A 25,993-nucleotide genomic window follows, 5' to 3' on the forward strand; every position below is an offset into this window, starting at 1 on the left:
CAGCGTTCAGTTTTTCTGTCCCCCTGACTTGGCACGAATGTTTCTGCGTCAGCAAAACTCGGCGCAGATGTTTGTACCATTCCGTGTAATTTACTTTAGCGCCGGAGTTGACGATGCATCTATAATGCTTCTTTGTGCTGCTGCGGCGAGCCAGCAGCAGCAAGCAAGCAAGGCAGTAGCGGCACTGCTATTGCAGCCGTGCAATCTACTCAAAATAAACAGGCGGTCTTTCCACTAGGTGGCACATTGGCAACGCATTTAAATGGTTCGCAGTGTTTTCAAAGCTGCTGCTGATGCTGCGGCTGGACTGGTCATGTTGGCGGCACGGCGTTGACTCAATCGGGGCCACCCAGAAACGCTGGACTGAACGAAACGAGGAGCGCTGACTTTGGACATTTCCCCGTGAATTTTGTGAAATGGAGCACGTCGCTGGCAATGCAAAACAAGAACCAGAAATAAATAATAAAAATCGCCGAGCATTGAGCTTGCAGTACGGTGCACGACAGGATGGAACACAAACGCTGGCTTGCTTTGCTTTTTTAAAATGTATGAACACCCCACTTTTCTCAACTGAAATCTAAACAATTTTACTTTACCAGGTAAAGTCCACTCAGCTATTGAGCTCTTTTTCAGAAGCCACAAATGATAGCTCAACGAAGTGGCTGATCTGGAAATGTATAGCCGCCGAATACTTTATAAACACGTGTTTATAAATGTGGAGGGGAAAACCGGAGGACCCGGTGAAAAATCCACGCGACCACGGGGAGAAAATGCAAACTCCAAATATACAGGCATCAGGGTCAGGATCAAACTCACCAGGCGAGGTAGTTAACATCTCACTACCGTGGTGACCCACCGTGTTTTGGAAAGCATTACAACTTGTCTATGAATATTGCCACTTGTACCATTTTCCAACGAAGTGAATTGGGTTTTTTTCCATTTGGCTATATATATTATTTTCTATACCAAATATTTATTCTGCACACTTGTAATGTGTGTGTAGTGCATGGGGGGGGGGGGGGGGTGCAGTCTAGAATTGAAAAGAAGGCGGTGGTGGTAGGAAGGGTATGTATGTGGCCTGGACTCATGGGTTGAGGGCATGTATTTTGTCAAATAGATGGGATCACACAAGTGGTTTCACTGAAAGTTTTCAGATAGATCGACTTCCTCGTGGGTGTACCAACTCGTGCTTTTAACGAGAAATTAACACGCTATCTATTAATGCCTCATTAGAGATGCTACATGATGTTAAAGAACACCTGGGAAATTAGGAATTCTTACTCAACGATCAACACGGATACCCGAGGGGCACGTAGGATCCATTGTGAATGTGACCTCGTGTGGACAAAACCATTAGTCGCAATTTGTTCTCATTGATCCTTGTGATGAGTCTGCAAGTGTTGTCTGTCGTCAGGCGTTGTCAGAAATGTATTTTATTGTAATGCTACAATCGCGCGCAACTTTGCGGATTGCGTTTTGCAGGTTATTCGTTAGACGGTTAATTTTGGTGTCACTCCGCGCTGTTCAAACACGGTTGCAATTCATCGGAACATTTCAAATTGAGGCTTATCAGATGAAGTATAAGACAGAGGCAAGCCTGTCGGGTAGTGCGTAGCCAAAATACACGTGAAACTTATACACGATGAGCGTCCGCTACACATAAATACATGACAGAGCCCAAGGGTCAGTGTTTACATATCCTTAAAAGTAGGCCCTGCTTACACGGGATGCTGCCGTGGTGTAATGGTTAGCACACTGGACTTGCAATCCAGAGGTCGCCGGTTCGATCTTCCGGCGCGGCTGTTGAAACAATGGGAACATTTCTTAAATCCCCCCCGCCTCCGTCCCCCCTAGAAAGTAGAAATGGGTTGACCACAGTTAGTCGGTCAGCAGGTCACGTGAGGTGGGCCAAAGCGCGGGTAATACCACCTCTTCCAGGGCGTTTGGAAGAGTAGGCCAAAATGCCCATCTCGAGGGGCTCTCTAGAACTCCCCTTAAGTGGAGGCCCTTCCGTCAGCAGTGGCGTGAGCAAACAATTTCATTGGTGCTCCATAAGCGCTTACATCTTTAGTCCCTGCTCAAGACCACTATTAGATATGCGCTCACCACCACGGCCCCCACTCTCACAAGAGCAGGGACAATGGCTGGTTTTGCATTGCTTTGACCTGGCCAGGTGGGTGCGTGTGTGTGTGTGCGAGCACTGACCGCGATGAGCTGGTAGGAGTTGTTCATCATCGCGATGAGCATGTTGAGCAGCACCACGAGCGAGATGATGTTGTATGTGCCGAACATGGTGGCGCCCACGAACTCGGTGAACTCGTGGGGCGCGCGCACGTTGGTCACGTAGAGGTTGATGAGCCCGAAGATCGACCAGAAGAGCGACTGCAGCGTCTCAAACAGCCTGGCACGTCACGGGGGAAATGAAGAGCGAGAGTGGGTACGTGATAATTTGTATATTTATCCAGGAAAGTCACACTGAGTCATCAGGAGGGCCCTGCATTGGGATTTTACTTAAAGATTTTTTTCAGCCAATTTGTGTCGATTTATACAAGTGGGAGGTAGCCGGAGCACCCGGTGGGAACCCACGCGCACAGATGGAAACAGATGGTGACTTTTCCACTCACTGTACCACTCACTGTCCTGGCAAGTCAGACTATGTCACCACCTCGACACTCACGGGAAGGGAGTTTCACAAACATTTGTGCGATCTGCCAACCCTCGCTGCCTCCACAGTGCTGGATTACAGGCCACATGCATAGCCACCACCGACCGGCCAAGGGTACTGTATGCATTTAGAGGTGCACTTAAATGCCCAGCATCTCAAAGCGCCTTACATATCATCTCAATCCGCCTTACATATCATCTCAACCCTTTAGCAGCTTAGCCTAGGGGACCCCCAGTGGCAGCTGTCCCTGTGCGGCACCAGGAGTTCGCAGCACCGGCCTGAAAATGGGTCCTGTCTGCCAGTAGGAGGTTGCATTGCTACGTGACATTTCCTAATTATGCAATGATGCATGGATTTGTTGATTAACATCGATCCTTAAGGCAATTGCACAATTGGAAAATTTCAGGGAAATCATATTCGTTGCACGGTTTTGTAATGAGGGTGTTAGCAACTTGTGATCTTTCTAATGATCAGCAAAGTGTTATTAAGGTTTCTTTTTGAAATGTTTCATTCGTGGGGTCCCAGCTCCCCTAATAATGAGTTGTCACTGCAAGAAGGGGGAGCAGGGAACATTCTTGAGATTCGGTGGAGACATCTCTGGGTGAAGGGCAATGTTATTATTGTTGTTGTTTAAAAAAGAAAGAGTATAGGAGTTACGTGTGAGAGTAGAGTCAGGAGCGAGAGAGGCTGGGAGGAGACAATTTCGTGTGCATGGAAGGGTATAGCGGTTCATCTTCAGGTGCTACAAGGGGGTGTTAGGGGAGATGGAGAACCACAACAGATGCCCAAACCGTCCAAAATCGATGATCGTCAAAACCTTAATGTGCACGAGCCAGTAAGCCTGAAATTAAATCCATGCAGTGCAATTCAAATTCAATGTCATTTATTTCACCAAGTGAAATTCATTAAACCCTTTTGCATGAGGGGACCTTGGTAACCATACTCTTAGGTTTTTTCGGTAAAGTCACGTAGGTAAAAAATAAAAATAATATAAATAATAATAGAAATAAAATAATAAATCACGACGTTTCGGAGGCAACACAAGTCTCCGTCATCAGGTGGGACCGTCACAGCTAAATTGACTGCATCAGTATCCGCAGCTACACAGTGGCAGTTATTTTATAGCCTGCTTAGATTCGGGCTGCTGTACCGACACGCATCGGCATACTCCTGCGCACGACGTCACAGGCACGGAATGATTTGTGATTTGGTGACATGCGCGCTCGCCCGCACGCCCGCCCGCCCGCCCCCACGCTCGTGCCCACGTTGAGAAAGCGTTGTTTTGCTTCTCGCAGCGGATGCCCTTGCAGGTGTCATTCCCCTGCCCGGCTGACGTCTCGTAGTAGAAGTACAGCTGGTTGAGGCCGTTGGCGAAGGCGAGCAGCACGAGGCAGTAGATGAAGAGGAACTTGAGGATGTCGAGCAGCATGCGGCCCAGCGAGATCTGCAGGGGCCCCAGGTGCGAGTTGGCCGTGAAAAGCGAGATGAGACGCAGCGAGCTGAAGATGTTGGCGATGGCGAAGAGGGCCTCGGCCACGAGCGTCGGGTGCCACATCTCCCACTGCTCGCGCGCCTTCGAGCCGCTGTACTGTGAGGGTAGGGGCGGCGAAAGGGAGAGAGGGTGGAGATGGAGGAAGGATTGGCAGGGTGAGATATTTGTCAGCGCCGTACCTCCGCACTGGTGGTCCGTGTGACCTCCAGTTTTGGATTCTGTGAAGGAAGAAAAACTCGTGGGTTTGTGCAACACTTTCCAACGCGCGTTTTGCCCGCAGAGGGCTTTAATTAGCGGCAATGACGGCAGCGTTGATATTAGGCAGGTCTGTCAATGGCGATGAGATAACGGGGCTTGGATGACGGCTCTGACGAGCAATTGACGGACGGGGCTAACGCGTAAATGCTTTCAAGTTGAGTTGCAAAGCGTCAAGAATGCTTTGCAAATGTTTTTTACCTGGAATGAAAACGTACGTAAACACATTACGGTACAGCATTAATCGTGGTGCATAAGATAATTTGATACATATATAAAAAAACATACTCGCCATGTTTATCGCGACCGCTGCCTTATAACCGAAATACGTACGGTATGTTTGATAGGCTTACACATATAGAATATCTTGAAATGTTATCTGATGTTGCAGGTAATGGTGTACTAGATATTATACAGCTGTAGAAATAATAATGAACACGTTTAACACGTAGACTTTCGCGACCAATATTATTCATAATAAAGGTTCTTGGGTCAGATCGCGTTATTTATAAATGTGTCGTAACCCTCCACCACCCGACACGGCCAAACAGTAAAAAAAGTGTCACGTTGACAAAAGACAAATAGTTCACTACTTTAACCCACCGGTGTGTTACTGTTTGGCCGTGTCAGGTGGTGGAGGGTTACGACACATCTATAAATAACGTGATCTAACCCAAAAACCTTTATTATGAATAATGAACAATTTCGATTTAAAGCTTTCGTGACTGCAGGTATTCATCTTCTTGGTTCTTGCGGTAAAGTCACGTAGAAGGGAAGTAATAAAATAATAAAAATAAAACATAATAAAATAATTATTTTAAAATAAAACATAATAAAATAATTATTTTAAAATGAAACATAATAAAATAATTCTGTTATTATGTTTTATTTTTATTATTTTATTACTTCCCTTCTACGTGACTTTACCGAAAGAACCAAGAAGAATAATGAACAATTTACAACCCTTTGTCAATCCATTGCAATATCAAGGCATCCCTGCAGTATATCGGCCATTGGGGGGTCGGTTGTTTGACCGTGCATCACCGTGCTGCTGAGTGCGGATTGGTGTAGGCGCCTTCGATTCCGATGTCTCGCCGCTGATTTTTTTGCCATGGGTGAGACTCAAACTCAGGTCACCTGGGTTCGCAGTGTAGTGGGATTACCACCACTGCACCAGCGCTCCCCTTGCCCCCTCCACCCCCCACCCTCCCCATTCTGTAAGAAGGTAGTGTTTTAATGGTGAATGGCATGAGCTTAAAAGGACTCCCTTGATTAAACTGTCACACGACAATGCAGCAAATTGTTTACAGGAAACACCATTAACAAGGCTATGAGATCCGTCATATGTGCACCCCGTGGTGACAGGTTTTTTTATCCTGAAAAATACAGTCCTTTTCAGCTTGGCAGTTCCATTGATGGGGTTTGAATTAATTAAACATGTGACTTCCTATCTCGGAAGGCAAGCACGCTAAAGAATAAGCCTTGAAAAACAGCACTGTCATGTAGAAGACTACACACAACCCTTTCATAGCTTTTGAATGAATGAATAATATATTTTGAAGATATGATAGACACACGGACAATTCATCCTGCGATTTCAAATGCTGCCTTTTCTCCTCGATGGAGTATGCCCATTGTTGTAGATAGGGTTGCCTTTAGGCCCATTTATATCCGGCGCAGAGAGACACGCACCAATTCCTGCACAAACCCGCGCCCCAAAGTGCGGCCAACCAGACGACGCAAATTAAATCGCCGTGCGGCCAGACTTCAATGACCATTATTGGCCACTCTTTCGAACGGGGAAGCATTTTTTGTAAGAAACTGGTAATTGAGTAGATCACTCTGCGCAAACCACTCTGAAGTTTGGTGCCACGTCTGTGGCTTTTTCCATGAAATCCTGCGAAAACTAACGGAAACAGCAATTCTACGCGGTCATTCGTTTGATTGCTTCGTTGTGAGATTGAGCCAGTGGGTGGCTTTCGTTGGTGCCCCGTTGTTAAAGGTAACAACATCCTCACGTTACACCTTGCGAAGTTGATTGTTGGAGTCAAATATAATTGCCCCTGCTTTTTTTCTCTCCTCAGTTTAACCTCAGAAAGAATTTGTGGCTTCCAATATTTCATATCTGGGAGACAAGCTGACAGCACTGCTAAGTCAGAGACCCAATCGGACTTCACTGAAATATTCTGTTGTGTCATCGGTGTAGAAATGAAAGTTCACCTCAAATTGTCGAATTATATTGATTTGGCAAATTGTGCCATGGCTATGACCAGGGAGACAGACAACGCGCTATTGAAAAGTAGCAATCGCCACACCCCCAATTTGCTTGGCAATGGCGACTGCTCATGTGCAAGTGCCAGATCAGCGCGTGCATTTCTTGTTAAATGTGGAATGCAAGATCGGGCGTGCATGTTGGGAACCAGACGTGAAGATTCTGGTCTTTAAAAACAACTCAAAATGTTGCGTTATAATTTTTCCTAATTATATGCCATTTGTGCTGTTGGTGTCATTTCATGAGACATATTTCAGTTTTGAACCTCTTGCAAATAGGCAGTGCACCACCCAGCTTCTGGAAAATGACAGAATTCTGAGCTTTTAAAAAATACCTTACAATCGCTGAGGATTCACAGATAAGCTGGTGAGCCATTGACTTCTATTGCCCAAGCTCTGGAGTCCTCGATATACGGTATAAGGCTTTCCTGGGTCAAACAAACTAAGCAAGCGAATCAACTCCGCTGTATGTGAGAATCCAGTTTAATCCACGGGTGGTTGTCTACACTCAAACTCAAGATGTCGGTGATGCCAGCTCAGTGGTCTGATGCAGGGGTGCAACTATCGGAGGCAGGCCGGAGTGGGGGGTATGTGGCAGCGTTATGCGACACATAGGGGCATAGTGGGCTCAGTCGGCCACAAGAAGGGGGGCCCAGAATCAATAGATAGACAAGTAAAACAATGTAATGAAAAGGAATAAAACAAAAAATTCCAACAATTAACCATAAATGCCAAAAAAACATTGTTACAAATGAAATAAATAATGTTTTCGAAAAATGCATTGCGTACAATATAGCAGCGCTACTACTGGTGTTTGTTACTGAACACCACGCTTTTTTCCCAACTGACATGCGCATGAAAGCAAGACGCTTGATAACGCAATTGCGAGCATTGTACCTGTAAACGTTTTATTAATACCGTCACCGTGAGACTGTCTTCCTCTAAACCCAATGCACGGTGCAAATAAAATAATACATGGTTATAGCCTACATATGATTGGAAATGGGTTAAACACATTCCGTAGCTATTTAAGTAAAAGGGAGTCGGGAGAAAGGAGTGGGTGCCCCCAGTCGTATCATCCATACCCCCGTTAAAATAGGCCGTTACGCCCCTGGCCCTGATGCAGTGTTAACCCGCTGAGTTATACGGCCAGCTCTGGGAATCTCTTCATTTTCTTGGTTCTTTCGGTAAAGTCACGTAGAAGGGAAATAAAAAAATAAAACATAATAAAATACAATTCTCACGACGTTTCGGCCACAACGCAAGCAGCCGTCCTCAGGTGAAGAACAGGTCTGTCGGAAAGACAGCGTCTGAATGACGCTGTCTTTCCGCCAGACCTGTTATTTTATTATTTCCCTTCTACGTGACTTTACCGAAAGAACCAAGAATATGAATCCCTGCAGTCACGAAAGCTTTCAATCGAAATTTAATCTCTTCATTGTGATTGCATTTGATGTTTGGCGCTGGGAAACTCAACACTTCAGACTAATCTCTGAGACGTTAGCGTCAGAGCGATGTCTAGCGGAAGGTCAACAAAGCCCCTTCTGCATCGTCAAGCGTGGTCAGTGATGCGGACTCACGACCTGGCACAGGAACATTTAAGCCTGGCAGAGCGCATCGACTTTTGGCAAAGTTACATAAGCGTCGAGGCTCCGTGTACGCGCTGGGTTCCTCTTCGAGACTCAGTGTTCGAGCCCGTGGTCGGGCAGGGGACTAATTAACGTTACATTTGCACCGTGCAAATCTTCTCACGAGCGAGTCGTGCCAATTCATGGACGATTGTCCGGGTGAAAATAATAAAATGGCCACCTCTCGTTATTTTCCCTGGTCACTCTTAGCTGCCGGGCCCACATTTTTGGTGACGAATGGCATATCATCGTCATCGGCCATCTTCTGAACAGTTTCAATTACGCGTTTAACCTGTGTCTGCTCTCTAATCCGCGTGTTCTTCTTTCCATCTCTCAATGTAATTTCACGCATGCATAGATGGAGGCTCCGCCAGACTCAAATGGCCTCCACGAACGTGTGAAACTGTAGACTACGTTTTTTTAAAAGAACGAGGTGGGAAATCAAGGAGAGAAAAAAAAAGTCAAATGGTGTTCATATGTAAGACAAATTTAAGGTATAATTAAAGGCAATGCTACACCCAGGGCAGGAAATGGGCCAACGGCGCTTGTTGATGGTTCATTTAATTCGTATCGAGCGGTCCCGTCATTGACAAAACCTTCCTGATTAACTGGAACCAACATCGATACGTCAAATTACCTTGCCCAATGTCAGCACAGCGAGGTGCATTACGGACCCCCGAGGACAGCCGCCGCTGGCGGTCAGCCTCGATGCACGGAATCAGAGCGTTTGCTGCCTAAACCGCCGTGACGCACATTCAGTCGCTGTGCACATTTAATCCGGCGCCGCAGGGGTTTGCGCCGACCGTGCTTCTGACAGAGGCGGCGGCCGCTGCTGTTTACGTGACCACGCCAAGACAAAATCTCGCTCCACCCGCGTGCGCCAGACTGCCAGCCAGCCGGCCAGGCCGAGATAGCGTGAAATCCAGCCCCGGGGCAACGAAATAGAGACACCAGCGTATCCATTAACGGGGGTTCGAGCGCCCGTTACTTGATTACGGAGTAAACAAGTTGGGGGTTGGAGTAAATGGTCTGGCCGAGTGGTGCTGTGGCACAGAGACTCGACTCGCAGTCTGGAAGGTTGTGAATTCATTTCCCAGCTTGAAGTTGATTCGGAATGTCGTGCTTCGGGGGAGGGTGTGAATACAATTTGTACCGCTTTGTGGAAAGGCAACGTAGTTTGAGTCATGGATGGACTGGCTCCCACCATAGCAATGTGGAATTTGTGTCACTGGCTCAAGGCCCCTAGTGGAGATGAGTACTACGCAACACACATTTAGCTTTTATTTTAGGACACTCTCACGTGTGGGCCAGTTATACTTTTTTTTAAATCAATGACTATAGCAGGAAAATTTGATGTTAATTTACTTATATTTTTACTTATTCATCCAGGAACGCCACACTGAGCTGTATGACTCTTTTTCAGGAAGGTCCTGCATTGGGTTTTAAAAATATTTTCAGCCGAGTAATGAGTATTCTTAGGTTTTTTCGGTAAAGTCACGTAGGTAAAAAATTAAAATTAATAAAAGTAAAATAAAATAATATAAAATAACTTTTATTAATTTTAATTTTTTACCTACATGACTTTACCGAAAAAAACCTAAGAATATGAATCCTTGCAGTCACGAAAGCTTCAAATCGAGTAATGTGTGCTTATTATACACAAATGGGAGGAAAGGAGTGCATCTGGAGAAAACCCACGCATGCGAGAGGGCAACACTCTATCCCCATACAGATAGAAACAGATGGCAATTAGTCAACTTGCTGCACTGCCTTCTACTGGCGAGCCAGGGTGTGGCTCCTCCATGAGGGGCATTTAACAACATCTGCACAGTGATTCACCAACCCTCCACAGTTCTGGATTGCAGGCCATGTGCATATCCACCGTCGCCCGGCTGGAGAACAATCCATGTATACAATAGCCGATGGTCAACTTGTAGGCATTCACTATTCACTGTGTGAGAACACTACGAGTTGCCCTGTCTCCTTTCCTCAATACATGCAAAACCATCACAATCGTCATCGTCTCCACTCGATTATTGTCAAGCAAAACCAGAAACATCGCAACCCTCTAGTGTGACCTTGTTTAACGGGGGGATGGGGGGGGGCATATGCAAAATCAGAGGGGGTACAACACCAGCCGATGTCAAACATACAATTCACAAATGTTGACTATATACACATGGGGGGGGGGGGGGGGGGGGCGGCGGGGGTGCAGTGGGGGTGTGTTCTCACTCAAGCCCTCCTTCTGGGTCACCAGGCCTAAACGACAGCCCAGAGAGGGCATCATCAGCAGCAGTGGCGGCGGTGGGGGCACGTGACTTACTTTCAGGTACGCCACGAGCTTGAGTGAGATGGTGGCGAGATAGAGGGAGTTCATGACAAAGTCCATCAAGTTCCACCAGTCGTGCACGTACTCCGAGAAGCCGCCATCCCACATCTGCTTGATCTCAGCCCAGATCAATCCTGCGCGTTGCACACGGGAAGGAACGCCGTCCGTGAGAACGTCCAGAATGGAGCGACGGATCGAGCTTGCGCGCGGAAAAACCTGACGGATTGTTGGATCGCAGGAAATGTGAGAGAGACGTGGCGATGGCTCGCGGAGGCTTTCGTCCGGCAGTGGAAAACTCGTGGCTGATGATGATCACACAGGGGTGATGAACGCATGCGGCAGGTTGCACATCGTGTGGTTAATATTGTGGATGCTGTAGTTGCTTGACAGTGCCCAGGCCAAGGTTGCTGTCAAGGTCGTGAGGCTAGAGCCCACATCAGGCAACTTTTAATGCTGTGTTTCCATGACACCGGCAAGTGTGCTGGCTTTGTGTACCAGGTTATTGCCAGGATCTGCTCACGTGTATGTTGAACTTCTTTCGCACGGTTGGCTACGTACGGTGCAGGGAAAGGACAACAAACTAAACACAAAAAGGAGTTCTAAAAAAATAAATGTTTGATCAAGATCAGTGGTTCTTAACCTTGTTGGAGGTACTGAACCCCACCAGTTTCATATGCGCATTCACCGAACCCTTCTTAATTGGAAAAATAAAATATGATTTTTTCAAATTCAAAACATAGGTAGGTATATGTTTTACTGGTGCACAAAATGAACCGTGCGTCAACATCACTGTGTTCAAAGAACAAAACCAGCAAAACATGACTTTCACACAAAAACTAAATAATGAATACTTACTGCAAATCACTGTGACTTCTACTGTTGCCTTTCAGAGACCAGTTCAGAAATGCGCGGCTTCACCTTGGCAAGTGCCACTCTCATGTCATCTAGATTCTAGATGTAAAAGTGCATAGCTCCAATGGCTTCATAATAGGAAGAGCGTTCCAGACGGCCACAGAAGTGCATCTGCGAGGGCGGGATGCAGTGACTGCCTTTGTTCGATGGCTAGCCAAGAGTCACTGCTGCTAGGATGACTGGAGATGGTTTATGCTACGTTCCCATGACAATCCTTACACCGGTTTGACCTGACGTCAAGCGAGTTTGGTTACACGGGGCTTTCCACTACGGAGCTGCAGTACTCTGACCTGGGATGCCCTCGGAACCAATGTGGAAATCGTGGCTCATGAATTGTGGGCATATAGATTTTGGCTGTACTGTTGATTCCGGAAACCAAATGGGCCATTCCTGGGCCACTCAGCGCGGATGACAGTGGTTGTGGAAACTTAGCACAAGTATCCTGGGCTGAAGTCTTAGCACAAGGAAGCAAATAGGTGACTCAGCTGGCAAGTGCTATCCTGTGTCAGAGAAATCAAACAATTCTGCTGAGTGGCTGGGTTTGAAACCTGAGCAGACCAGTTTGACTTGACACACACGCGAAAAAAAAATCACTGAATTTAATTTACGAGCAAGTCTGTGCATTATTGAGTGTTAAATGTTGCTATATTGATCAAATAATGACAAAATTAGATGAGTTATTATTTAGCAATACGTGGTTGGATGATTGCAATTGTGATGTGTTTAGACGCTGGTTACTAAAGGTGTTTCCAGGTAAAGTGGATGATGATGATGTTGGTGGTGATGATGATAATGGCGTTGGTGGTCTTGGTGTCGACAGTTGGTAGTGACAATGACGATTCTGATGAATGACCGAAGCAATTCGGAGAAGCTGTACGATGCCTCATCCCTGGGTTATTCCCTGCCACCGGTAGGGGTTTAGTTTTACCCGGCAGCTGATGCCAGTAACAAAATTAGAAAAAAATAATTGAAATATATAAATGACAAAAGCATTAAGGCCAAGAAAATGTGCTCGTAATGAACATTAATTTTAATGCAGGATACACGAATCAGATTCCAATTATACCCTTCAGCAATTAAAGTGAGAGCAGATGTTTAAATACAACAATTAAATTAGCTTCAACTTCAAGGGGTTCTCACACACACACGCACGTCTACGCATGTGTACAGTTATACGACATTATCCACTCCACGCAGTTGGGCTGCACGGCATCTCTGATGCGTTCTCGGGTTGTTACTGCTGCGTGTCGTTCCGCACAATGTCCGAAGTTTTGCTCCACGTGCTGGGAGCTTCTACAGGAATGTCATTCTTAATGAGCCCAGAACGTCATGCGGGGTGCAACCCGACAACGTTCCGACCTGTCAACCCGTTGACTCTTTTTTTGAAGGCTGAGCCGACCTACTGGCGGATAAGTTTGTGTTCCAATAACAATACAATTGCCACAGGCGCTGTATGTGTGTGTGTTGAACTTATTTCGCAGCGTACGTTGGCCAACCGTGCTATTTGGAGGTGCGGGGGAAGGACAACAAATCTAGATTTGAAGTTTTCGTGACTGCAGGAATCCATACTCTTTGGTTCTTTCGGTAAAGTCACGTAGGTATAAAATAAAATAAATCACGACGTTTCGGGCGCAACACAAGCGTCCGTCATCAGGTGACTGAGCGGACCTAGCGGTGATCCAAGAGACGGGTGAGATATCACTCGGAATGGAACTCGGATGACCGGGTTTGTACTGATTGCGGGCACCTCTGAGGTCCGGGATGTCACACAAGGCGGTGGTTGTGGTTTAGTAGCACGCCCGGACGTCTTTGTCTGCTCAATGCTGATGTTTATGTACCGTACCAGGTACTCGTTCCAGTACAGGACCGCTTGTGTTGCGATCGAAACGTCGTGGGCTTTTTGCTTTTATTTTTTGTTTTCTATCTACGTGACTTTACCGAAAGAACCAAGCATATAGGCATTCACAACTTACTATTATTTTACAGCCCTTCTGTAAATCCGCTGCTGGAAGAAGGCCTCCCCCATACACAACGAGTTGGGGCACCGGCGTTGTTTGTGACCATACTTCACTGCCACCCCCCCCGGCTCAGCTATCGACAGAGGAGTTTGTGAGAGCACAAAAAGGCGCGTCGCTCCGCCGCGCCGCCCAATCTACTCCACGAATATTTCTACGCCACGCACGAGGAGGAGTGGGGGGGGGGCAAGCAAAGCTTGAGAAGGCACGAACCTAATATCCAGGGCAGGATCATCCACTCGACAAGCGTCGGGGACGGCCCCTGCATGTTCGGGTCGGTGCGCGCGATCTGCTGCGACGCGAGCAACAGCAGGAAGAGGAAGGTGAGGTACGACGCCGTGTGGCAGATGAACTTGATGAAGGGCTTCCTCAGGAAGAAGGCCATGCGGCTGCGTGGTGCGAGCAGGTAGCACACGGAGAAGAGTGGGAAGAGCAGCCCCAGCGTGGCGCACGTCACGAGCTTCACGGCCCAGTGGCGGCGCCGCCAGCCGGGGAAGCCGTCGTACCACAGCGACGCCAGCAGCTGCTGGCAGTTGGGCTGCGCGACAAACTGCGGACGAACGGCAAAGGACGAAAAATGACAAAGGTCCCCCGTGAACTCCGGAGTTGCGTTCAGTTTGTTTGGCGAGATTATTGATGGAGAAAAAAAATTCGCCGATGAGGTTGCTGGATGATGTACTCCCACGCCACGCTCCCCCGCTGAGCCTCCACCTTGAGTTTGCGTGGTTGGTGGTGGTGTTTTTGGCAAGAGCCCTCCATAAACACCGTGGAGCCCATTCATAGCAGCCCGAGCAAACATTGTATTTTTTTTACGCCATTACATTTCATCAAGGTGGACTGAAGGTCATACGATAAAATACGTGGATTAGTTTTGCCATGAACAAATCAAATAACGTTCAGGCCCATCTGCCTTTAGGCCGACAGGCTTTTCCTTGATAGAGAGGACACCAGGACTTGTGACGCATGCAGTGAAGGATTAGCAGTGTCGCCATCCCAGAAGAGCTATTAATACGTGGTGGCAACAGTAGCAATGCTGCCTCGAGATTTCTGGGAACAATCCTCGGGATTAACTATATCTCACAAAGTATCGATCAATGGAGGCAAAGCCAGACGATACTTGGGCAGTGGGTTATACCAAGGGTCAGAAATCAAAGCAGCTCTCTATCCAAATTAATTGAGGGGTCATGCTCATCTCCACTGATGGCTTTTAACCAGTGCTGGAAGTTCCACATTTCCATGGCAAGCAACAGTCCCTCTGCAAGATAATGCCTGTCGACCATTCAGCAGTGAATAATGCCAAAGCACCGATTTTATTTTGTATTACATATCAATATTTAACAGCCTCTAGAAGATATTAAACATATGGAAGACGCACAGATGAGCTCAAAGCAGCATTGAGGGACATACCAAGGAGGTGAATGGGTATTGCTCATGCTGATGACAAAACTGTATACTCACGGATGCGCGGGGTCAAATGCAGGGTCACCAGAAAGGTCTAGCACCAAACTTTAATTAACGAGCGTGATACTTTACTCCGTAAGCAATTGCCAAGGCCATGACATTTTACAGTAAACTCAAATGGGACCTAATTTTCACGGTCAAATGCATGTTCCTTAGCCACATTGGCCGGAAACTAGAAAAAATATAGTTTTTTTTTTTACAATCAATGGGATCCACATGAAGAGCACCGACCGACCTGTCGCCAGCATAAACTCAATGCGATGTTAATTGAGACGCGTACATTGCAAGCATTTGCTTCTGGTTTAGATTATTTGGCTGATATACATTTCCACACAATAAGCCACTTTCGTTGAGCTATCATTTGTGGCCAGATCGCTTACGAAAAAGAGCTATATAGCTCAGTGGGTTTTACCTGGTAAAATAAAAATAAAAATCTTTAGTTCATTAAATCCGCAGAATGCGGTCGCTCTAGTCAGAATCCTGACAGCTAATCAGGGCCGAGCCTGCATCGCCTGCTTTGATAGGTGATCAGCGGCTCGTACCTAAGTAACCCAGACGTGACAGAGCGTGGTACGGTGGCGAGATGTTAACTCCCTCACCTGATACACAGGAGGTCATGAGTTCGAGCTAGATCCTGACGCCTATATATTTGGAGTTTGCGTGTCTCTCTCCCTATGGTCGCGTGGATTTTTCTCCGGTTCCTCCAGTTTTTTCCTCCACATTTAGAATCAACGTGCATTTAGATTATTTGGCTCCTATACATCTTCACATGATATGCCACTTTGTTGAGCTATCATTTGTGGCCATGTCGCTTTTGAAAAAGAGCTATATAGCCCAATGGTGCCTTACTTGGTTAATGTAGAAATAGTTTAGTTCATTAAACCCGCCGAATGCGGTCGCTTTAGTCCAGGGGTCGGCAAGCAAAATAACAAGAAGAGCCATTGCTTTCAAATTCGGTCAAAAACTCAATATTTCAAGAGCCGCAACGCAATGCGAATACAAGACGGTTGCCCTTAATAAATAATAACATCACGAAGCAATCCTTCAAGAGCCGCACGCGGCTCCGGAGCACACAGGTTGCCGACCCCTGCTCCAGTCGGCTTTTCGAAGGCTAAGCAAGACCGAGCCTGCATCGCGCGCTTGGACTGGCACGCGATGCAAGTTCAAGTTCATGTATTAGGTAGAGCCCTGTGAGCCATTTGGCTCTTGAATAGGGTGCAACCGCAACAAACAAAAAACAAAAACATGAACAAAAAAACATCTTAAAGTGAATATGTGACTGAGTGCAAACAGAAAATCCAAGAAAAGACAGCAAAATATTGCAGAAAAAAGCACCGTACACCAACGCTGTGTGCAAAAATCCCAGTGGGATGCAAGTCAAACAACCAACAACAACCACAAGACAACTTAGATTAATGCCATCAGTCTAACTCTGTACTACAACAAACAAACATGGCTAAACCAATACACTTTTCGAAATCACCAAAATAAAGCCATGAAACCAATGAAACAGTGATCATAGGAACTGTGCGCGGGGGCCCGTGGCACGCACCTCCTTCTGGTGGTACTTGATGGCGAGCTTGAGCCTCTCGAGGTTGAAGGCGTCCGGCGTCTCGGGCGCACCGTCGCTCTCCTCCTTATAGTTGAGCACGATCTCGAGCTCGCGCGTGCTGCGCGTCTGGTCGAGCAGCTCCTTGGCGAACTGCTTGCACTGCTGCGACAGCTCCTCGTACTCGGCCTTGAACTCGTTCTCCACGCGGCTCAGCTCGCACAGCTCGCAGCTCAGCGTGAACGCCGTGAGGAAGGGGTCCTCGCTCGCCAGCGCCACCAGGCACGGGCTTGCGAGGGCGCGGTAGACCGCGAGTCGCGACCGCGAGTGCCGCAGGCCGTCGGCCTCCGAGCCGGCGGCGCACTGCAGGCAAGCGCAGCGAACGGCGTGCGGCCGGGGCACCGAGACGCCGCGTGTCAGGAGCAGCTTGATGAGCTCGTAGTTGTTGGTGTGCGCCGCCAGGATGATGGGCGTCATGTCGGGCGTGAACTCGGACGAGTGACCCTCGGCGAATTCCGGGAGCTGGTCGGCAGAGATAGACGCGCGCGTTAGGAAAAAACGTGAGTTCTGGTGGTCGCGGTGCACCGACTAGGGGAGGGCCCATGGTGCGGTGACCCCTATGGCCCCCACGACTTCGTTTCACACGGCCCGAGGCCACTTTGAGGCCTAACCGCATCTAAACGGCCGAGCAAACTATACTTTACTTTTCGATTCAAAGCTTTCGTGACCGCAGGGATTCATCTTCTTGGTTCTTTCGGTAAAGTCACGTAGAAGGGAAGTAATAACATAATAAAAATAAAACATAATAAAATAATTCTCACGACGTTTCGGCCACAACGCAAGCAGCAGTCCTGGCCGAAACGTCGTGAGAATTATTTTATTATGTTTTATTTTTTATTATTTTATTACTTCCCTTCTACGTGACTTTACCAAAAGAACCAAGAAGATATACTTTACTTGTTGTCGCGAGCAAACCAAGCCGCACTAATCGGGTGTTCGACGGGGGAATGTTTTTTGATCTGGCAACAACGCCGCATTCATAATAATTGGAGCGTGCTCGGCGAGTTCTGTCACAAGAGCTTGTTTAATGTCCCCTTGGCCTTTCTGTGATTATCAACCATCAGGCGCATGCGGAATAATTGGTGGTATTCATTTTCATACGAATAGAAAAGATTGGTAGTCGTGCAAATGCAGCCAAAATTGGAGTGGAGCTAAGGAACACTCCACTGTGATGAGTGCAAGTACAAGGTTCCAATTGGTGCCTCATCGTAAATTACCAGCCAAGATCGCCATGAAAGTCATCCTCATTCATCAAAGCCTTCAGGGACACGACACCGAGCATAGTGCCAAGTGAAAACGCATCCGTCACTACTTCTCAGGTGAACACAGTCATGCATTGCAAGCGGAAACTTAACGTCTCACTTAATATTTTCCGGATCACAAGCCGACCGAGAGGTGGCCCATGCCGAGTTAGGCACTGCCTTGGCAAAGATGTGTACTGGATGTGGTGCCTGGGGTGATGGAATATTTTCTGGGTAACTGACCCGGACAAGAACCCGGCTGAAGTTAAGCCCCGGGTTGTAACCGTGCGCTTTTACGGAGGCCCGCCGCCCCCCCTGAGGATATCTGTGCTGAGCTGATTCCATAAGAAATGAGAGAAAGTAGCAAGGCACACACCTCGATGGCCCATGACAGAACTGCGCGCTGCCATCAACAGCTGGCGACGGCACCCGCCCTCATCCCTCCCCATGTCACGCGAATGCACGCACCGCGTACGGAGATTACAGCGCCGCACAGGTGTTCCATTCACCGCTGGGTGCCCCCCCCCACCCCACTGCACACTACTAACTATGCTTCACATCCTACGGTCACAGAATGACGCGATCACCTATAATACAGGGTGCTTAAATTATTTTTTAAACGGAATTTGAGTTTTGTATTCCGTTATTCCATTTGAACGCTGTACCAGATCGTGTCGATGTCTCTTCTCGCTTGAGAATGAGATGTACAGGGCGCTTCAAAAATGTTTGAACACTTCTGAAAATTTGCAGCAACGCCACGAGAAATGCGCCTTCGGGCTCTGGAAACCACCTGGAGAAGATTCCAGGCACGCGTCGACAATGATGGCGAACAAGTGAGAGACTCTTTGACTTGTTGAAGCTCTTAATGTACATTTATTATCAAATGTATTATTCGTTCTATTTCCATTAAAAACGATAGTCTCATATAAGTGTTAACATTTTTTTGAAGCACCCTGTATTTTCGTCTTTAATCAGGAACGAGTGCTCTGAGTTGTGCAGGCTTGGCTCTGAGCAGTGTGGGCTGATGCATTCCAAAGACCGCTCAAGTGATTGTTGGAGCTCTTCCCATCCCCATAGGGACGTGGCATGACGAACGCGTGCGTAATGCGTTTACGTATTAAATATGAAGTGCAGTGTATTGTTTGAAATGCTGAGCATTGGTTCGTAATAATAGTCTTTACTTACAGTCCCTTGTCAATCCAATGCCAGACGATGCAACTCTCCCACGATGCGAGTTACGGTCAGGATTTGATATCGTCTCATAGCACGATGAGATAACCACTGAGCCACCACTCTCCCATAACGGTAAAGCCAAGAATACTGGTTAGAAGAAACGATCACATATATTCGAAACGGACCCAATAAAAAATTGGCCAAACGTTGAAGCAGGACCTCCTGTAAATAATTTTTTTAGGCTCAGCGAGGCTTTCGTGTACAACTGCAGTTGGGACTATATCACATTCATGGTGTCTGTTTAAAAATTCCATTAAAAAAACCTTCCACATCAATAAAATATTCAACAGCCTTATTACAATGTGTTCATTTGAGGTAATCATCACAAAACTCAAGCTACACTTTCAACCCTGTCAAATTTATGTCAGAAACACTTTTTCATATTTGCATACGAGGAAAAGTGCCTGTGAATAAGTCATCCATAATCTCGGAAGCTAAGCAGAATTGAGCCTGGATAGTGTTCGGATGGGCAACCACCATGCATGCCAGGTTGTCATAGGCTGCTATGGGGACTGTGCTGCATGGTGAGCAGTGGAGGGCAGTGCAGCCAAATACATTGCTGTATTGTACTTCTATGATACCATATATAGGCCCCCCCATCCTCCAACCCCGCGGTGACCAGCGTGGTGAAGTATGGTCAAATAGCTCACACGACACCCACGACGTGGGGAGGCCCTCACCTCCCTCTGTGGACCGACAGAAATGGCCGCACGTGTAGATGAAATTGTCCGAGAATGCGTAAAACAAATTAAGGAAGTCTTTCTATCGAACGTTGACGCAAGGCCACGACTTTTCTCCTGGCTGGCCATCATTAGTGCCACCGCCTGGATAAAACCCCCTCTGCAGCATGGGCACATTTCGTTCTGCTCCTGTCCAACAAGGGACCAAGGAGCGTCCCAGATGATTGGGCTGTCGTCCAGACATCACGAACGATGGCAAAATAAATCTGCGGAAGCCTTTGTGTCGTTCTCTAGCACACACGCGCGCGCGTATGCACACACACACACACAGGTGCACGCATCATTCGGTGGACAGCGAGCTATGAATAACTCCTCCGCTGCCAGGGTCATTGCTGTGTTCATGCATTCGCATGAATTATGAGGAGCATGGTTTTCAAACAGACGAATGTAAGGAACCACTTAACCACTTTTGTAAATAAAGAGGTCACACTACGTAACAGAATGAGCAGTGGATATCGGATGACCCTAACGGGTTCTTGAAAGAGGTCTTTTGAGTTAAGAGACTAAATCAAGGGTTAAACTTCAAGCGGTCACTCTACGTGTGTTATGTGTGTTATACTTCCAATTAAAGGGGAGTGGTGGTGCAGTGGTTTGCGCGCAGCACACTCTGAACTCAATGACCTGAATGTAATTCTTGACCACGGCTAACATCAATGATGAGTGACGGCTGAACAGGTCCTGGACCTCTCATTCACCGCCTACACCAACCTGGACCGATCAGCGCGGTAATGTAATGGGAAACATAGAAATCCATCATTCGGAGACCTTCCAGCAAGTGGAATTATAAAGGGATGAAAAAGTATTACTTATAAATTATTACTTTAGATATCAATGGACACTAATGTTGTGACAGTGGGATATAATGGCACAATTAAATAAACCGACTGCTGTAACAATGCAGTGACACCTTTCAACGACCAATAAACCAAAACGTAGGAAAACAAGCAAAACTGTCAGCGTACCAAAAAAATACAATCACGATATAAAATGCTGTAAACCACCGCACGTCCTACCACAAATGAACCACAGATGCTGGCACACGCCTCAAGAAACCCAATAAACCCAATGCCGCTGTACAGCACTGCGATGAGGAACGCCAACACCATCGCTGACGTCGAGACTCGGCAGGGCCCCGAAGCCAACGGACAGACATTGGGAGAGTGGGGGGGACAAGCTTGACGTGATTCCCTCGGTGCATGTCTCAGGGTTCCAGCCCGTGGTCTTACATGGGAAACAATGGATGTAGCATTCGCACGGTTCAAAAGTGCTCCATGAGCGAGCAGTGCTAATTTGTTTTTTTTCGGTAAAGTCACGTAGGTAAAAAATAGAAATAAATTAAATGACGACGTTTCAGGCGCAACACAAGCGTCCTTACACTAAGCGGTGTGCCTTAACTAATTAATTAAAATTTATTAAATCAATAAATTAATTCGGGATTTAATTTTTTTTTTACCTACGTGACTTTACCGAAAAAACCAAAGAGTATGAATCCTTGCAGTCACGAAAACTTCAAATCTAGAATCAGTGCTAATTTGTGGGCGATTGTGGTGGCGGGTAATCATAATAATCAAATGTCTATTTGCTTTTCATTTTGCTTGGTCGCTCTTAGCTGTTGGGCCACAGTTTATGTGATTGATAGAATGTCATCATCTTCATCGGCCATGATCAATCCATCGCTGGATGAAGGCCTCCCCAAGTTGTCTCCATCTGTTACGACCCAGCGACGTTAATCCTCCACCCAGGACATGATTTCATTGCTCCATCGCCCCATTGGATACACCGTCATCTCTTCTAGGTACGCGTCCTACCTAAGCCCATTTTCTTTTATAAACAGTGTGAAAGGGGTAATTAATTAATGTTTATTCTCGAATCTACGTGTTCTTCTTTCTGCCCCTCAATGTAATTGCATGCACGTATCTACGTAGTTTCTTTTTTCTCGAGAATCCATTTGAAAAATCTAATTAATTTTTTTGGCCGCTCATCATTTTTCTATCTACGTGACTTTATCGAAAGACCCAAAGAGTACTCATCAGGCGCCAGCCGATTGAGAGCTGTGTAAATGAAAAAAAAAACTGTACAGCAGTATAAAATCGATGCAGTGCAAGAAATTAAACTCAGAGATATTTTGTAAATACAATTCATTTTTTGCGATTTAAAGCTTTCGTGACTGCAGGGATTCATATTCTTGGATCTTTCGGTAAAGTCACGTAGAAGGGAAATAATAAAATAAAATAATAAAAATAAAACATAATAAAATTAGCATATAGAAGGGAAGTAATAAAATAATAAAAATAAAACATAATAAAATAATTCTCACGACGTTTCTGCCACAACGCAAGCAGCCGTCCTCAGGTGAAGACCAGGTCTTTGTTGTGTTGTGGCCGAAACGTCGTGAGAATTATTTTATTTTATTTTTTATTTTTATTATTTCATGACTTCCCTTCTACGTGACTTTACCGAAAGAACCAAGAAGATGAATCCCTGCAGTCACGAAAGCTTTACATAGAAAATTATCATAAATTGTCCCCCCCCCCAAATAATACGAATCCTAAGCAGAGATTTCTAAGCGTAATACACGAAGACTAACATGAGGGTAATTGCTAGGTAGTCAAGCCAACCATGTGCTCTGTGGAAGGCTGCTCGTGGGGTTGATTTTTTCAGGCGCAGTGAGAAATCTTGCAATCACGACATCAGCCGTCTATGCCTGCGCGTGTAATCAAAGAGAGTGGCCTTAGTCCCTTAGTGGAATCTGCATTACTTTAATGTAAAGATGCAAAAAAAAACACCCTGAAATCTTTGCGTTCAATCCAAAGGGGTTTCTATATTTAATGAAAGATCTATGAGAAAAAAAATAACATGTACCACCTATAGGCGCTGTGCAAACAGAGCGATCGCTGTTTAGTGATATCAGTTGAGTGAATTAATTAACAGCGAGAAATAATTAACAGGCTTGCAGATGGATCGATCGATGAACTGATGGATGAGTTTTCAACTCGAGGGCCACTTCTACTGCAAGTGGATGTGTACGAGTGTGTGTGTGTGTGCATTCTCCAGATAATGCGCAACCCTCTGATGGGCGTTTAAACGTTGAATACCGTCACACCGCAGCGTTCTGAGTTAGGACCGCAGTGTGCCAAGCGAAAACAGATGCTCCCGTGCACTTTTTTTTTCATGTTGCAATGGGAAAACACGTGATGGGTGTTCTGATGGCTTTGCACATGATGTACCTGATACATGGTTGATGACGTTTCAAGTATATTTCGGTAAAAGCACCAGCCGTTTCTTGGTCAGCAGGTCACGTGTGGTGGGACAAAGTGTGGGTAACGTTCACCTAGATTTGAAGCTTTCGTGACTGCAAGGATTCATACTCTTAGTTCTTTCGGTAAAGTCACGTAGGTAAAAAATGAAATTAAAATTAATAAAAATAAAACAATAAAAATCACGACGTTTCGGAGGCAACACAAGCTTCCGTCTTATTTTTTATAAATTTTAATTTCATTTTTTACCTATGTGACTTTACCGAAAGAACTAAGAGTATAACGTCCACCTCTTTCAACATGTTTGGTAAAATATCCCTCGAGTGAAGGCCCTTCTGCCGGCAACGGCATCAGCAGAAAATTAGCGGGGCTGCTGCTTTAACTGCACCTCTGACTGGCTGGCAGTGGCGGCTCGCGACTGTGATTCATTCATTGCCTTGTCGGCAAGGGGTTAGTGGATCGCATAGATTTGTGAGACTTCCAAATCAGCTGGGCTGCTAAGTGGCCGTGAGACGGAAACCATGAGACGGAAACACCTGAAGTGAGTCGTGAAACCATCAGTGTGAACATTTGAATGCTGTACCATCTTATGCGCACGTTTGCTCCAGGTACTGTGGTGGGAGGGCAAGATTTTCCATTCATAAAAATGAGCACATCCCCTAGCAGGATCGTTTTCTAGATGATCCTTATTATTGACTCGCTGGTGTCACCGTGGCACTTTTGTGCAAAAGACAGGAAACGAGCACTCACAAATTGCAAATACACAATTGCATAGGTTTCCCACCTGTCCTGGTTTTTCCAGGATTGTCCTGTTTTTGAGGAAGTCATCCGGTGAAAGACCGAACTCTTCCATGGACATTAAAAGTCCAGATTTTATTCAGTTAATTTAACAATAATAAGAATAACGCACCACTCAAGACTATATATATATACATTTAGTGCTCTACTCTTCTGGTAATTGTAAGATATTCTTCTTTCCATGATATTTCATGGCTTTACGTATCTCAAGAGATGGCAGCTCATTTCGTACAAGAAGAATTAATCACAATTATCTGGGGCATCTGCATATTATTCTGTAATGCATTCCTGAAATCCAGCTCTCTGGAGGCAAGGATTGCGAATTATGTAAACATCACCTCGTGTCTGTGACACACCAATCCCCAGGGCTATGAGGTGGCTGTTATTATTTATGATTTCATTATTATTACGCTCGTTTCCCCCCCCAGGATTGTGTCACCGAGTCTCCAAACTCTTTTTTTTGCAGTCTCCAGCCAAGTTTTCACAGTAGGGGGGGGGGGGGAGCTGCGGTGTAATCCCCAAATAAGTAACTTGCAGGAATGTTTTTCAGCATTGAGATATATCGCCAACACCAGCAACATTATCACGGTGATCTTTTTTGCCGGTATCAAAGTATGAAAAATAAGAATAGGTTTTACCCTTTGTGGCAAGAAAACAGGTGTTATGTTCAAACGCCAAATATATACCTTTGGAAGGAATCAAGTCTGCATTAAGCACACTTACTTGTGGTGAACGTGCAAACAAACTGATAATATATGCATAGCTTTTGTCGGTTTATCATAGAATATCGCAAGGAGAGTGTTGTAGATGTAGGTTGCGATGGGTGGCGCACGTGTGTAAGGGTGAAAGGGAGAGAGGGCAGATTACCGAGACGGGCAATGAAGCGACACCCAGAAGGTGGGACAAGCATACGGAGGAGAGAAGACCTGAAGGCAGACGGTGGTGGTGGTGGTGAGACTGTAAGAGTGGCCCTTAAAGGTCGAGTATCCACTTTACAACAACTGTCGGCTCCAGCGGACTTAAAAGTGATGGTGGGAGGTGGTGGCGCCAATGGCGTTAGTCAACACGACCTTTTGAAACATTACAAACAGGGCCCTCTGTAACATGACTTTTGAGATTCGTTTGAAACGTCCCTCAGTAAATGAATGGATGTTAACGTTACCCACCAAACACGTGTCTTACGAGCTGACAACTGCAATAACCATTTAAACAATCCATGACGGAAAGTTCCCCAAATTTACCCAAACGGCAATTAATTAGTTCAATGCCTTAACATCTGCAGACGTGTGTGTAGGACAAAAAAACCCATAACTCTCCAATATAATTATTGTAAGCATTTAAATGTGTTGCTTAATATTGTTCTGAATGTATCATCACACAGTATCAGTATGCTGGTAAAATCTTGCTATAATAAACAAAACACTCCATTCTAGATTTGAAGCTTGTGTTGCCTCCGAAACGTCGTGATTTTTATTTTTTTATTTTTATTTTATTTTACTTTTATCAATTTTAATGTAAAAATTTTACCTACGTGACGTTACCGAAAAAGCCTAAGAATATGAAAACACTCCATAATTGATTGAACAGAGTTTGCAACGAGAATCTTACTGACACAATGCAATGTAGATAATGCATTTAGGCAAGTGTAACACGGAATATGCATGCCATGTGCCTGCTCATAAATAAATGTAATAAAGCTCGTGTGAAGAAAACAACAAATAATTTCGATGATCCTAGGAGTGGAAATATATTGAGTAATTGCAATCAAGGGCTAAAAATGCAACTTAGAGCCACAGTTATGAAAAACACAATCCAGAGAATCTGGCGTTTTAATATTTTGTCCCCCATTGCTCTGTAAAGGCGATGACCACAATAAAAAAAATCGAAGAAAAAAAAACCGAGACCAATCAATCACTTATATTCAGCTTGTGTCAGCAGCCGGATTATTACTTTGTGCCGTTTTGACCAATCTCGACACCAATGTTCAAAGGTGACCCGTGACCACAATCAGATGCCTGGAATTGCATTGTAGGTCAAAAGGTCACAGGGCAATGTCAGACCACTTCAGAGAATGTTCCTGAGAGAGG

At 45.9% G+C, this 25,993-nt stretch overlaps 1 protein-coding gene and 1 non-coding gene across 2 annotated transcripts in view; one reads left to right on the forward strand and one right to left on the reverse strand.

The window, feature by feature from the left end:
* TRPC4 (transient receptor potential cation channel subfamily C member 4) overlaps positions 1-25,993 on the reverse strand; it is a 78,066-nt gene that overhangs the window by 9,989 nt on the left and 42,084 nt on the right. The window contains exons 4-9 of the mRNA XM_078600886.1: positions 16,581-17,099; positions 13,781-14,117; positions 10,635-10,774; positions 3,931-4,253; positions 2,206-2,401; positions 1,723-1,800 (exon numbers count right to left, since the gene is read on the reverse strand). Coding sequence (XP_078457012.1) covers positions 1,723-1,800; positions 2,206-2,401; positions 3,931-4,253; positions 10,635-10,774; positions 13,781-14,117; positions 16,581-17,099 — 1,593 coding nt within the window. The remainder of the gene's footprint in view (positions 1-1,722; positions 1,801-2,205; positions 2,402-3,930; positions 4,254-10,634; positions 10,775-13,780; positions 14,118-16,580; positions 17,100-25,993) is intronic.
* On the forward strand, positions 1,730-1,805 carry TRNAA-UGC (transfer RNA alanine (anticodon UGC)). Its single transcript has one exon. It is a non-coding gene; the product is annotated as a tRNA-Ala (tRNA).

Source organism: Lampetra planeri, chromosome 15 (assembly GCF_965212315.1).
Source record: "Lampetra planeri chromosome 15, kcLamPlan1.2.h2, whole genome shotgun sequence".
Taxonomy (NCBI): domain Eukaryota; kingdom Metazoa; phylum Chordata; class Hyperoartia; order Petromyzontiformes; family Petromyzontidae; genus Lampetra; species Lampetra planeri.